Source organism: Petromyzon marinus, chromosome 1 (genome assembly GCF_048934315.1).
Source record: "Petromyzon marinus isolate PM22_M1 ecotype Great Lakes invasive population chromosome 1, UKy_Petmar_22M1.pri1.0, whole genome shotgun sequence".
NCBI lineage: Eukaryota > Metazoa > Chordata > Hyperoartia > Petromyzontiformes > Petromyzontidae > Petromyzon > Petromyzon marinus.
In genome coordinates this window covers 17,837,756-17,853,008 of record NC_133667.1, presented here as the reverse complement: position 1 = coordinate 17,853,008, position 15,253 = coordinate 17,837,756, and the positions used below count along the sequence as shown (strand labels likewise).

Genomic DNA, 15,253 nt, shown 5'->3' with positions numbered 1-15,253 from the left:
TCATATGTAAAGGAATGGGTAACAGGAATATGGTTCAATGCCATGATTGGCATTTTATGAGGTTCATTGATTTAATTACTTTGATAATGTCACTCTATACTTAGAATTAAGCTCATCAATTTTCGATATACTGTACTTTTATTTGGATGCTCCAGGGTTACATGGAAGGATGTTCATTGCCAAACATTCTACCGAGATCAGGGGATGTCCTGGTACCTTTTCAGAGCTCCCCGATATGGGGGTTTGTTCTCCACAGACGGGTGTGACAGGATTCTAATTTCATAGGATAATGGGACCCTGGGACTTAACAGGGTAGGGGAGAGCCTTGATACTTCTGGGCTCCTAGCTCAAAGTTGGACAACGTCTGATCCCTTCTCGAAGACAAGGGTTAGTTGTTTATGAAGGTTTATTAGTTTTGAAAGTAAGTGAAGGAAGGATTTCAAATCATAAGAAATGGCTGGTCACACTGTCATGAATGTGTTTTAGAAATCACACGACGAATGTCTGCTCTCATTGATGTAATAAAAACACAGGATGGCCACAATCTCACATTTACATATATTGTTGTATGATCCACTCAGCGACCTTTGCTGTACGTACTCCAGAGATATTCTCAAACAATATTTTCAAGGTGTTCATCATGGATTTCTCCATAGCTTCACAAGTTATCAATTGCATGATGTTCCTACCCATCATAATCCTCATGAGTCAATGTTTGTGCTGTTCCTCGTCTGCTTAAATGCTTTGCCTGTAATCTTTTGTAAAACCTTCACAAACAATTTATAAATTTATAAAATACAGCAATTGTACACATCCATACGTCTGCAATTACATGTACGTGTCAACCATGCAAATGGATTAATGTCTCTGTTTCCACAGCACAATAGATTTTTGTAAAACTAAGGATGGGTGTTCACATTCTCCACAGGCAATCTGAAATGTTCAGCGTTGAGCACACACACTATGCTTCCTTGGTATAATTTTATATATATTCAATTGTATACTCTTAATTATGTTTATGCATCAAAGTACTATAATTCTAATTATAACAAAAATGTATCCAGCTCTTGGCATGCATATGTGGCAGATGAATAAAAAATTGGGTTTCATTTCCTCAGACTCTATGCTCTCTTATCACAACATATGTAATATGTCTGCAGAATGACAAATTTGCTCATTAAGGCAGGATGTGGGGAACCCTTGAAACATCAGTAGCAATGTTAGCACTGCATCCAATTACCTCTACAAGCACGTTGAACAATACAAACATTGTCGGATTCATAAAAATATTATTAAACTAATTATATTATACACTAGCGGGAAGTACCCGGCGTTGCCCAGGCGAAAGATATATTGCAAAACTTCTCTTAAAACCTTACATATACATACACAGATACTAAGCTATTGTGAAATCCCAGTGGGCCGTTTGTCCATTTCTCCACCAACAAAATTATAAGAGGCTTGCAGAAGGCCAAAAAGTTAAAGAAAGTGAGGGGTAAATAGTTGATATAAAAGGTTTCCGAAAATTGTCGACCCTCCCCATAAAAAAATATTTTTATGCCCGCGTAGGTATATATACCTATACACCCTAGATACAACAGAGTAAGTAGTATCCATTGACTCTGTAGTTGTATCTACTGACTGTACAGTAGTATCTACTGAGCCAGTAGTAGCTAATGACTGTATAGTAGTATTTAGTGACTATAGTAACGACTGACCATAGTAGTATCTACTGGCCCTACAGTACTATCTACCGACTCTATAGTAGTAACTACTAACTCTATAGTAGTATCTGCTGACTCTATAGTAGTAACCACTGACTATAGTAGTAGCTACTAACTCTATAGCAGTATCTACTGACTCTATATTAGTATCTACTGAATATATAGCAGTAGCTTCTGACTGTATTAGTATCTACTGACTGTAAAGTAGTATCTACTGACCGTAGCAGTATTTACTGACCGTAGTGGTATATACTGCCAGTTTTAGTATCTACTAACTCTAAAGTAGTATCTACCAACTCGATAGCGGTATCTACTATCACTACAGCAGTGCATACCGACTGTGGTGGTAACTGCTATCACTGCAGCAGTGCATACTGACTGTGGTGGTATCTGCTACAACTACAGCAGTGCATAGCGACTTTGGTGGTACCTACTTTTAATACAGCAGTGTATACTGACTGTGGTGGTAACTGCTTTAACTATAGCAGTGCATACCCACTGTGGTGGTTCCTACTATTACTACAGCAGTGCATACCGACTTTGGTGATACCTGCTTTCACTACAGCAGTGCATACTGACTCTGGTGGTTCCTGCTTTCATTACAGCAGTGCATACTAACTCTGGTGTTACCTGCTATCACTACAGTAGTGCATATCAACTGTGGTGGTGCCTGCTTTCACTACAGCAGTGCATACCGACTGTGGTGTACCTGCTATCACTACAGTAGTGCATACCGACTGTGGTGGTACCTGCTTTCACTGCAGCAGTGCATTCTGACTGTGGTATCCTGCGATGATGACAGCAGTGCATACTGATTGTGGTGGTACCTGCTTTCACGACAGCAGTGCATAGCGACTTTGGTGGTATCTGTTTTCACTACAGCACTGCATACTGACTGTGGTGGTACCGGCTTTAATGACAGCAGTGCATACCGAGTGTGGTGGTTCCTGCTATCACTACAGCAGTGCCTACTGACTGTGGTGGTTCCTGCTATCACTACAGCAGTGCATACTGACTGTGGTGGGATCCTGCTATGGCTACAGCAGTGCATACTGACTGTGGCGGTTCCTGCTATCACTAGAGCAGTGCCTACCGACTGTGGTGGTACCTGCTATCACTAAAGCAGTGCATACCGACTGTGGTGATACCTGATATCACTACAGCAGTGCATACCGACTGTGGTGGTAACTGCTTTAACTACAGCATTGCATACCGACTGTGGTGGTTCCTGCTATCACTACAGCAGTGCATAGTGACTGTGGTGGTACCTGCTTTCACTATAGTAGTATATCGACTGTAAAGCACAAACTACTAACCTGACAGAGTGCCATCGTGAGGCCTAGTAACGTGCAGAGCCCCCGTCGTCACCTAGATTGCCCAGCCAGCCGAGGCGGCACCTTGGCAGGCTGGGGGCTGGGCCTCTTCCCTTGCCCCCCCCCCCCCCCCACCATCCCCCCGCCCGCTCTACAATAATAGTATCTAAACGCTATAATATTCACAGTTTTAGAACGGGTTCTCGTCGCCGAGCCCCAGGCGGGACAAGGGCAGGTTTGCCGGGGACCCCGGGGACAACTTGAAGTTGGCCTAACGGCGCGGGCCCTCCCGGACAGAAGATGGGAGAGGGGAAGCGGATGTCGGCCGCTCCCTCTCCGTTCGATGGCTTTCCGACGGCGTGACAGGCAGCTCCATGGTCGTCAAGTGCTGGATTCCTTTGGGCTTGGAGGAGCGGAGGTCGGCGGGGTGGAGAACGATGGAGGCGCGACGAGCTGTCCCAGCTCGGCTTGGCATCCTTTGGAGATGTGGCCGGGCAGGCCACACTTGAAGCAGGTGATGGGCGCCTTGCATGGGGAAGAGACGACCTTCCCCTACAGTCTCTGCTCCTGCCGCCATCCCACGTCGGTCCTCGCCCACTGACTCCCCACCAGCGATGCACTGACTGGAGGGGACTCCTTTTCCTCTGGCTTTTTGATGTCTTCCGGCTGTCCAGCGCACTCGGCCACTCCGACTCGCCGCCATAAATTACAGTGCGCCTGGATACAGCGCGCTACCCTAAGAGATGCTACGTCGTCATCTTCTGTGGCGGACAAAAAAACGTCCATGTCTCGTGCCAACACCAATAGTCGTGCCAGAACCAGAGTCCAACCCCGCCTGATTCCTTTTTAGGGTACGCCGCTTGGCCCAGCGACATTAGCGCGCTGCGGAAGGTGAGGGGCGTCTCAGCCTCCCCCCGTCTCCACATGGCAAACTTCTGTCACACATTGGACGGCGGGTAAAAAATAGATGCCATCTGCTCGCACGCCGTGGCCAACGTCATCCTCTCCAATGGGGGAATCGCATAAAAAGCAGCTAAGGCATCGTCATCCGACATTGTAGGCAGCGCACGCAGTGCCTCAGCGTCAGTCCATCCAGCTAGTTCGCACGTTGCAGAAAATCTTCTTTGAAAGGCTGCCCAATCGCCCTCAGAGACAGCGAACTCCCTTACAAAGGACAGCCGCTTCCCCAGAGTGGGCACCTCCGAGCGCGAAGTCGGCGACATCAAATTTGGCGGGAACGGTTTCCTGCCCTGCCGACAAAATGGCGGCGGCAGCCGGGCTGTCACCTCACATTTCACACACCGCCACTTCTCCATCTGGCTCTTCCATCTCCATCTTGGCCACAAGCGGCACCGCCGCAGACAACAGGTCGTGGGGTTCTTCTCCGGACTCCCGGTCCCTGGAGCTGTCTGGAGAATCATCTCCCCGTCGTCTTCATCGTCCGTGCACATCACAGTGAGTGACAATTTCGACCTCGACATATTAATTTAACTATTCGTTCCTAACTAATTATTTTAAAGTTAATCATTAACAATTCCTACAACAAATGTAGTGAGTCATTCAGAGACACTATTTAGGAGGCAACAACGTTTATTCTACACTTTATGCAACACCGTTACGCACGGGACTAAATACACCTATCTCTCACTCTTGTTACACATAGGACCACAATACACATATTTCTCTTGCATACGGAATAACTATAATTGGGTCAGAGCAGCCAACGTGCTGCCTGACCCACGATGTCGAAGACAGAGACAAAGACGTATGGCTGATGTAGATGCAGAGCAACAACTACAATTTCTCATTCAGGTAGTAAAACCAGACAACTGCATCAGGAACAGTGGAGTGAATGGCTTGCGTATTTCTTGCGTATTTGTGGATCGGGCATTGCGTCATTGTATGTTGTATGGTCAGTTCTGGATGACCACAGTTACGCACTGGAGAGTAGTTTTTTTTTTACATTCGTGGATCAGGTATCCGCATCTGCCATGGTTTGTGTGGATGCAATTTAGGGTGGGCCGTGAGCTTCATGGAAGATCACACCCAGAGATCTTCTGAAGCTCTTTAAGCTTCATCGGGGTTGAATTTGCATTGTTTAAGGCTAAGTACATGGGTCCAAAAGGGTTTGCATGACTTCAAGCAATGACAAGGGATGCCATTGAGGTCCTGATAAATGGGAAGGCGACTGTTTTCCTGAATTTGCAGGACTTCACGGAGGGTTGCAGCATTCTGGCGGATGGGTAGGGGAGAGATGTGTGACAGCACGGGCAAACAGGGTGTTGGGGTCGACTTGAGTGTTCCAGTGATACACCGCATTGCAGTTTTCATTTGGACATCAACAAGTTGAGTGTGACTACTTCTGGTCCATACTGGTGCACAGTATTCAGCTACAGAGTACACAAGGGCCATCGTTGATGTACGTAGCACTGGGTGCTGATGCTCCCCAGCTCGTGCTTGCCAGTTTCTCGACCAGGTTGACCCTTGTTTTGGCCTTGGCGTCTACCATTTTCAGGTGGTCATGGTAGGTGACCATACGGTCCAGCTTCACTCCAAGAAAGGTTGGAGTGCAGTCGTGTTGCACAGTGTTGCCACAGAAAGTCACTTTCAGAGTATGCTTGGCACTCCTATTATCGAGATGAAATGCAGTGACTGTTGTTTTGTGGGGATTTGGATTGAGCCTCCATTTCTGCATATACAAAGTTGAGTGACTCGGTTGGCGGCGTTTAACTGGTGTAGACGTTGAAGAGCATTGGCGCGAGTACCGAACCTTGTAGCAATCCATTGTTCAGGAACCGGAGTGAGCCGACTTTAAATTTTGATTTAAAGCTTTCGTGACTGCAGTAATTCATATTCTTAGTTCTTTCGGTAAAGTCACGTTGAAGGGAAACAACTAAATAATAAAATATATAAAACAATAAAAAATATCACGACGTTTCGACCATAACACAAACGGTCGTCTTCAGGTGTGAGCCGACTTTGTCGCCCATACAGACACACAGTTGCCTATTGCGCAGCATCGTCTAAATCAGGTTTATTGTTTTGAGGCAAGGAATGATCCTTGTGAGCTTCACCATCAAGCCCTTAATCCAGACCATGTCGTAGGCTATTGAAAGTCCACAAAGGCTGCGCCAGTCTTGGATTTGTTCTGGAATCCGGCCTTAATGTGCGTCGTAAGGGCCAAAGCTTGGTCACCTACGCTGCGTCCAGGCCAGAATCATGCTTATTATTCAGGAATCACTGACTCGACAAGAGGGCTGATTCTCCAGAGGATAATGCATTCCAGGAGTTTATAGGTCGTACACAGGAGTGATATTGGCCTATAGCTTCCTGGGTCATTGGTTGTCTTGGGTATTGCAATGACCATCGCCTCCTGCCATGCTTTTGGGACATCCAGTTTTCATGTTTTTGGTGTACAGGTTTGCCAGCCATTGGAGTCCCCTATAGCCTAAGAGATGGAGGAATTCCCCCAGAATTCCCCCAGAATTCCTCCATAATAATAATGAATTCCTCAAGTGTCGAAGGTTTGCTGGCAGGAGTTCACGGGACATACCCAGGTGCCATGGCTTGACTGAGATGAGTGGCAGATGCACCACCTGTGCTCCCTACACAAGAACTGACACACACTGAAGTAGGAGAGCCATAAAAATCAGTAAGAGTAAACATTAAGAGTACAAATTATGAAGAAATTTAAATCTAAGATTAATGAGATACATAGAAAAGAACAGTAGTTTAATACAGTGAGAGTCAGAAAATAGAGAGAAAATTAGGTGGCCGTTACATAGTGGCAGACAGGAACAGAGAAATGCTGGAGTTCCCTACAAATCCGATCGGTGTTTTCATTAAGTAAAATATCTGTGGCAAATCGGGCAGGAGTTTACAGAATGGGACAAGAACACAACACAACTTGATATCAATCGTCTCTGAAAATGTTTTATCCGGTCTGTTCATATTCATGAATTATATCATGCTCTCCAGCATGCATTTTTTCTTTGGAAATACTTTTTTTTTATACGAATGCATATTAACTGCTATGACAAATGGATTGGAAACCTGCAGATTAATGAAAGTGGAAAGTGTGCAAAAAAGGAAGTGTTCAAATAAAAAAAGTGCAAACTTGGAATTACATCGAGAGACAGAAATAGGAATGCATGGATTAGAGAACACACAAAGGTCTTGGGAAGCATGTGTCTGAAGAAGGAACGATGGCCAATGGTCGAAAATAATGATGGAATGGCAGCCAAGGTAGAGAACACGCCTGAGAGGGGATTCACTGATGAGATGAAATCAGCTCGTGTGCTGGTGCTGGGTGCATTGCTCCATCATATCAATCAATCACTATTTATTTTATGTGCCAATATCACCCTCAATAAAGTAGGCATCAGTGCACATTACAGCAGAATAGGAATGGTACAGGGGGCATAGAGCAACAGGAATGAAAAAATAAACCCGTCACGACCTCAGCGGCTAACAAAGATTGAGCAAAGTAAATCGTAGGAATGTGGAGGATGGTGGTGGCTTAGGGAGGCCTTCAACCAGCAGTACATTGATCAAGGATTAAGATGACGACTTCATCGTCCAAGTTACGCAATATAAAACCACACGGCGCATAATGTTGCATGCAATGCAGGTGTCTCCTGATGGTGTCACGCAATAATATCAGATATGAATACATGATATTGCAAGACACAAGATGATGTCACATGCCATGGGATGAGCACATGGTGTGGGGTAATTCCAAAATAGCTGTATAACTTTAGAATAAAATTTTGTTCATATTAGATCTTCCTTACAAGAGTTATTAATGACTCCCCTTTACAGACAAACAGAAGCCGGATATAGCTAATCCATTAACGCCTTCAACCTTAGTTGTAAAAAGTTAAACTTTCCAAAAACTCTGAGAAATATGGTACAAAACAATCAGCCATATAAACTAGGATGAAAACAGATGGCTCATTCTCTAAAAATGTATTTAAAAAGTGCAAGCATATATAGTACAAAGGTAATATACAAAACAAGAGAATGACTCTAAAAGGCGCACAACTCAAAGACAATGCACCATCAGAGTATGAGAGCTCGGGTAAGCATTTACACCATTGAAACCTCCTTTGCCAGTAACAGAATATTATAATTGTTTTTATACCCTTTCATCTGGCAACAAAACTGACACCTTTTTTTTTTACAAGGAGTCATGTTTGCATTGACCACAATACCTGAGGTCGGAATGCAAAAAAAAACATAACTCTGATAATGTATGCACTGTCCTTGAAAATGATTAGTCCACACCCGAGACAGCTTTCCTAAGAGCCTGGTCTCACATGGTGTTGGACCAGATGACGCCAAAGGGGACACAACTCAAAGACAATGCACCATCACAGTATGAGAGCTCGGGTTAAGCATTTACACCATTGGAACCTCCTTTGTCAGTATTAGAATATGATAATTGTTTGTTTACCCTTTTATCTGGCAACAAAACTGACACCTTTATCAAGAGAATGACTAACAAAAAGCATTTAAAACTGATTCAAGGTTTTTAATTACAGTTTTCAATTGTCAAAGTAGATATAATAAAGCAGAATGCTGTTACTTGATAAATTTGGCATGGATGTTGTAAAATTTGTAAAATGCACAATTTACAATTTTTAAGCTTGAACGTTGTGTACTGTTTTAGTGAAATAAAGATTTGTTCTTTTTGGTTACAATTCATCAATGAACCTTTGCACCTTTTACAACTCTAAATAGTCGTGGTGTACGTATACTACCTTTAAATATTTATTGAAATTTTAGTCTTTGTTTCCAAAGGAAAGTGCGCCACTGTGTGACAATCGATGGTAGAATTATTTTTTTAAGACTAACAGTGCAGTCCTACAGTTGCGTGCTCATGCCACTGCCAGCGGATGGGCCTCCAATGGACAGAGCTCTAGAGAAACGCCCTCGAGGGTATTTTGGCTGACCAGGCATATTGGAAGAGGTGGAAGCACCCACAATTTACCCCCCACACACGACCTGCCGATCGACTGTGGGATACCCATTATACTGCTGGGTGCGCAGGCGGAGGGGGGATACAATCAAGTTGCTCCATTGGGGCGCCGCAATGGCGAGATGTTAACTTCCTCGCCTGGTATGTAGGAGGTTGTGGGTTAGATCCCAACCCTGACGCCTGCTGTATATTTTGAGTTTGCATGTTCTCCTCATGGTCGTGTGGATTTTTCTCTGGATCGTTCGGTTTTTCCCTCCACTATTTGAAAATGTGATTTAGAGTATGTGGCTGCTTTTAAATTTTACATTAGCCAATTCATTGAGGTATAATTTGTGGCCAGGTAGCTTCTGAAAAAGAGCTATATAGCTCAGTGGGCCTTACCTGGTAAAATAAAACATTGTTATAGTGTCCACCCCTGCCACTTTACTTGCCCTGCCTACTACCCGTAAGCCTCATTATTCATGAGCAAAGACACATGTTTTATAGCAGAGGAAACATGAGGATTGTTACACCTTCACTCCAAGAATACAAGAGAAATAACGTGGAGAAGATAGAAGTCTGACACTGACATACAGCAGTGAAGACGCCGAAAATGTACGCGTAACAAACACTGAACATGGAGGTGGCGAAGAAGCTCTGGGATCATGCGTTTTGTGTGTAAAGCTTTCCCGTGAGGTTATTCGGACAAGGGGACCAGCTTTGAGAGTGATCTAATTTGCATAAGTGGTCAACCTGTCAGGCGTAAACATCCGGGTAGTTAGGTCTCCTCCTACACGCCAAACACTCATAAATGGAATTGGCCTCATTAAAACAGTTAAAACCTAGTGAGTTCTCACATGTGCACTGGGCAGAGCTCATCTCGAAAAGTGGTTCTGAGAGAGTGGTAAAAAAAGTTTATATTTTACTCACCCGTGAGTGATGTTAATGGGATCTAATTATTGTAACATGCCACAAATGCACGGAACACAAACATCACGAAAACCTTTAGAAAAACAAACTTTTCTTTACACAAACAAGCATTGCTTGAACACAATATTTGTGCAATAAAAGGGGCACATTTTGTTATGGACAACACTGCCACTGTTTGGTGAGCAGAGTGGAGGGTTTCTGTTTTGGTGTTGAGTGTTTTTTTACGTGAATATGAGATAAGAAGCATGTGAGAGCTATGAGCGCGGAGAAAGATTCTGTAGGGGAAATGTATATATGTGTACGTTAAACCAGATATTAACATAATGAGGATTTACGCATTATATTTAGTATCATGCTAACAGAGTTAGAGTTAATTCCCAATTTGTAAGCAGTATATTCTTTCAAAAATCAAACAGATCAACTTATATAGCGATTAATTTTCAATTATTACCTCTTGGATAATTTCATCACCATCACCTGCCATGATCTATCCACTGCTGGATGAACACCTCCTCTGTTGTTGTCCCTCATGGTCTTGTGTTGCAACAATCCATCTCACTCCTACACATGAGCTGATCTCATCATCCTATCTCTGTGGTGGACATCCTCTTGTGTGTGTTCCTGCCAATGGCTGCTACTCCATCATGAGTCTCGACCAACGGCCCTGATCCCTTCTAGCAATGTGTCCTGTCTAAGCCCACTAACTTTTCTCAAATAAAAAATATTTATATAATTGTACATATTCTCTGATTTTGTCTCTCACTGTTTTCCTGGCATGTACCACTCCAAGCCGTATATAAAACAACAAGGCGCACAAATTGTATACACAAGTAATGTGACATTTGTTTAATTACTATTTCTGCAGTAACAATCACTGGAGAGTTTCCAGAAGGATTTGCCAGGACTGAACTATGTCCAGCCCATTGTGTTGAATTTCTATGATGGTACCTGTGAGATGCCCTCTGATGAAAGGTTGGCTTGGTTGAAGAAGATTCTGCCAAAGTGGTCCCGGTCTGGGAACACATCAGCTTGCCGGGGTAGATTGGCCCCACCAGAGTCCACTGTAGAGAATAGTGTTTGTCAGTACCACTGTGTGCTACCCAACTAATCACTATATAACATTTACATTTATATGCATGTTAGTGATTTTTTTCTTCATAGAAGTGGTCTTAAAAGATAAAGTTGCAGGCTGACAATTACTTGCTCACACCACTGTTTGCAGAAGCGGTTTCACTGGAGAGAGCTATAAAGGACCTCTCTATGTGTTTTGGCCTACTCTTCCACCAGGCATCTTGGAAGAGGTGGGAGTAGACACTTTTCTGCAGCACACGTTACCTGCTGATCAACTAAACTTGTAAAAATAAATAAATGGCCCTAAACAGTTTAGCAATTATTTTTGAGGCTTCAATCGGACAACCTCATGAGAGGTCAATGTCACTGAGGACCACACTCTAAGGGCAGCCCAGGAGAGTCCTCTCTCAACGCCTTCAACCAGGAACCCAGCCATTTGCACGACACATAAATGCAGATTTAGGCCCTTATTTTCACACTGACTTCAGAAAGTCTTCTAGTTTGCATTATAAATCTGCCACATTGACTATCTCCGTGACTTTTGCAAAACACGCTGCCACCTGATAAATTTAGCCTGAGACGAGAAAATATTTTCCTTTCATCCTTCAGGCCATCAAGGGCAGAGCCTGCAGAACCTGATGCCAGACCTCTTGCTTAACGACGAGATCTGCCCTCAGCAGCACCGGCCACGCCTGGCCCACTTGCATATTCATGACCTCCTTGGCCAGTTGGGGGCGATCAGAATTGCCAAGAACCCCTCTCTCTATTTTGTCGAGAACCTTGGGGATAAGTATTCCAGGGTCCCCAACCACCTACCACTGGCATGATACGGCATCCGACACTATGGCCCCTTTCTGGTGGAACTTGGATGCAAAGTTTTTCAGCTTGGCGTTCTATTTGAATGCGAACCAGTCCACTTAGGGTCAGCTGAGTTTGAAACCGAGCTCTTGCAGTGTTTCAATCCCTTCTGCGGTCTTCTCGAAGGCTTTCCTTGAGCCTGTCCATAACAGGTCATCCAGACGAGGGTAGACATCGTGACCGTCTTTTCTTAGGTGGGCCACTAATACCACTAGGACCTTTATTAATATTCTGGGTAACATTGATAGCGAGTCTGAATGAAGTACCTTCCCAGGACACTAAAACAGAGAAACTTCCAATCTGCCATTATGAACCTCCAGTTCCAAAGGTGCCTGTTTAGGCTGTTTAAATCCAGGATAGCCCTAACCCCCCTCCCCCACCGAAACCTTTGATACTCTGGAGAACCTCAAGCAAATACCTAACCCCCACTGACCCATAAGCCTCTTCGGTATATTGAGATATATTTGGCTTCTGTATATTTGGAATTTGCATGTTCTCCCTGATGTTACATGGATTTTTCTCCGGGTCCTGCGGATTTTTCCTACACGATTTGAAAAATGTGATTAGAGTATTTGGCTGCTATAAATTTCCACATGATAAGCCACTTCTTTGAGATATGATTTGTGACCAGGTCACGTCTGAAAATAAGCTATGTAGCTCAATGGCCCTTAACTGGTAAAATAAAAAGTTTAGTTTGAAAATAAAAAATCTTTCATTTTTAGTTTAGTTTGGTAAGCATGGAATTGGCATAGCCTTCGCATTGCTGATGAACAGGTAAAGCATTTTTATGGCCTTTCTCAGAGCTATAAGTTGCCGCATTATGTGTTGTTTTGCAGAAATGTTCCCGATTAATTTGGGAACGTATTTTCTTATAACTGTAATGTTTCACATCTGCGTTCATTTTTCAAATTGTACAAAAAAATTTGGAACCGGACTCGACAATGTGGAGTCGAATGTGGTGGAGTTGCTCGAGTCCCGTGGTGAGGAGCTGTCAAATGAGGATCCGATACAGCTGGAACAACAATGAGCCCAGGAAGAGGCCAATGAAACGATACCACCACTACCACCAATATTAACTTCAAAAAGATTGTCAGAGGCTTTTATTTATTTGGAAGCAGAAATGGACATCTTCAGAAAGAGATGATCGAACCAGAAAATGCAGCTCTAGCGTTAATAGGGCATTGACCAGTGGCATTCACTGCTTCGAAGAGCTGTACCAGCAATGCTGTACAGCTGTCTTTGGCCAGAATTTTTTGTATGTTCTACAATAAAGCCAGAAGGTCCAGAGAAGAGCCCAGAAGAGAGTCAGTTTCCTCTTGTGAACACTCCTGTGGCTCCAGCTTCATCGTCAGATGATCCTGCCCCTTCGTCTGCATAACTCTATCACCGCTGGATTAGCAATTTCTTCAACCATCTCTGGTAAGTTTTATTTAATTTATTCGCATATATTACGAGTTAATATGTACGTTAACTTATAATAATTTGCATTTTTGTACACTTCATGACATTTTGTCAAGCATTTTTTTCCAGAAATGTCAGCTAGGAATGCAACCCCTGATTGTAACATGTCTATGGAAGATTATTGTTAGCTTGAAGTATTTTTGAGTTAAGTAGCATTTCCCAGGAATGCATCCCTTATGTATATTGGGTGATTCCTGTATGGATAGATACAATTTGTTAAATGCCAATCTAATCCCCTAACCATGATGTAAACTTTCATGCTTAGATTAGAGGTTACACACTTCAAGCAATGGAGGACGTGAATGTATTTTTGCTAGTGGAACATGCTTCAATCCTGCGAATTAAACACTCACAAATGTAACCGGAGAAACACATAAAAATGGAACAAGGAATAAAAATCATGCAAATGCATGGCTTATGTAATGCTTAACATGTTGGAAATATTTATATTTCGAGCCATATGAGATTATATCACACGGTGAATGGTGTGTGATGTCTTCGGCATAGTCGACAAGAATGATCCTTTCAGCACTAATTTTATTCACCCAGTTTTGAGCAACCATTTAATCTATTTGACCAGTTTTGTAACGTAACTCAACTTTATACTCAAGTTTTGTTGATATTGGATCATCTTTATGAGAATTGTGACACCATGTTAGAAACGAACGGACAGATGATAAGAGCTAATGCACGAACATGTTCAGCCTTAGTTGGAAAGCATAACAAAAAGGAATCTGAAACACAACAAAACCCATGATTGGTTCAGCTCACCCAGGTAGATGCAGGGCAAGAAGTTTTCCCGTGCCACCTCCTGAGCACGCAGGTGCTTCTTGACCGTTACTGGGTAGTAGGTGCCGCCTTTCACTGTGGCGTCATTGGCGACCACCACACACTCCACCCTGCAAGCCAGGTCCGAGTCTTAGTGTGGTTCACACTGGGTCTCTGATGCATGTGAAGTGAACTTCAAATACATTCCATAAAACATAGTAACATCACATCTGTCGAACTTTATGTTTGGCTCATATGGAGTGTCAAGTGATGTGTGACGATTACTGCAGACCTCCTTTAATCCACCCGAACCCTGATTGTGTGCCAGTTCACTTAACGTGCACTCATATGTTCTAAAGTTCAACATAGAAAATGTATTGTGATGTTAACGTTACACCCATGTCACCGAATCCAGTGGATCTTTAAACCTAACCAGATGAAGCTTTTTAACACGTTATTATTTTCCACAGGTGCATTTTAAGAAACTGCACAACTTCAAGCAGTACACCAAATGCCTCTCCTGCGCAGTTAACGTGTGGCTCAATTGAGATGCAGTTCATTTGTAATTCTAAACAAGAAAAATCTGCAAAAATGGCCCAGGGCATTCATCCATTGCAGCAAAGTCTGGAATCATCTTGCAGATTTTATAACTTTAAAACTACACTGCCAACCAGTGCAATGGAACCAGCCACTTGACCACCTTATGTACCTTGGTATAAAGCTAACAGAGTCAGGCAGTCTGGCCACATGTAGATTATAACAGACTTAGAATGGCTTATTTTATCCACCTATTTATTCTACATATTAAAAAACGAATTTGGTCAATTAAACTGCCTTATGTGGAAAAATATAAAACACGTGATATTTTGAGCAATGGCCCTTTTCACAGCACATAATCAGAGGCCAATAAGATGGTGTAGATCAGGATTAGAGACTACTTTACACCATGGGGCCTGATGCTAATTACATTAACACTAGCCTATAGCCCATCCAAGGACGGGTGTATTGCATTAAATCTGACATATTAAAGCGAAAAGCAGACAGTAAGATAATATTCAGTGCATCCATTGGTGTGCCATTTGTGAGGCCGATAACATATTTTTTTCATTTCACGGTTATATCCCATGTTCATCATGGCGCCCTTTTTCCTTCTACGTCTCAATAGGGTT

The 15,253-nt window shown here is 43.2% G+C and overlaps 1 protein-coding gene across 1 annotated transcript in view; it reads right to left on the bottom strand.

Annotated features, from left to right (window-relative positions):
• Positions 1 to 15,253, bottom strand: part of MCCC2 (methylcrotonyl-CoA carboxylase subunit 2) — a 109,263-nt gene that overhangs the window by 72,081 nt on the left and 21,929 nt on the right. The window contains exons 5-6 of the mRNA XM_032962451.2: positions 14,088 to 14,215; positions 10,875 to 10,987 (exon numbers count right to left, since the gene is read on the bottom strand). Coding sequence (XP_032818342.1) covers positions 10,875 to 10,987; positions 14,088 to 14,215 — 241 coding nt within the window. The remainder of the gene's footprint in view (positions 1 to 10,874; positions 10,988 to 14,087; positions 14,216 to 15,253) is intronic.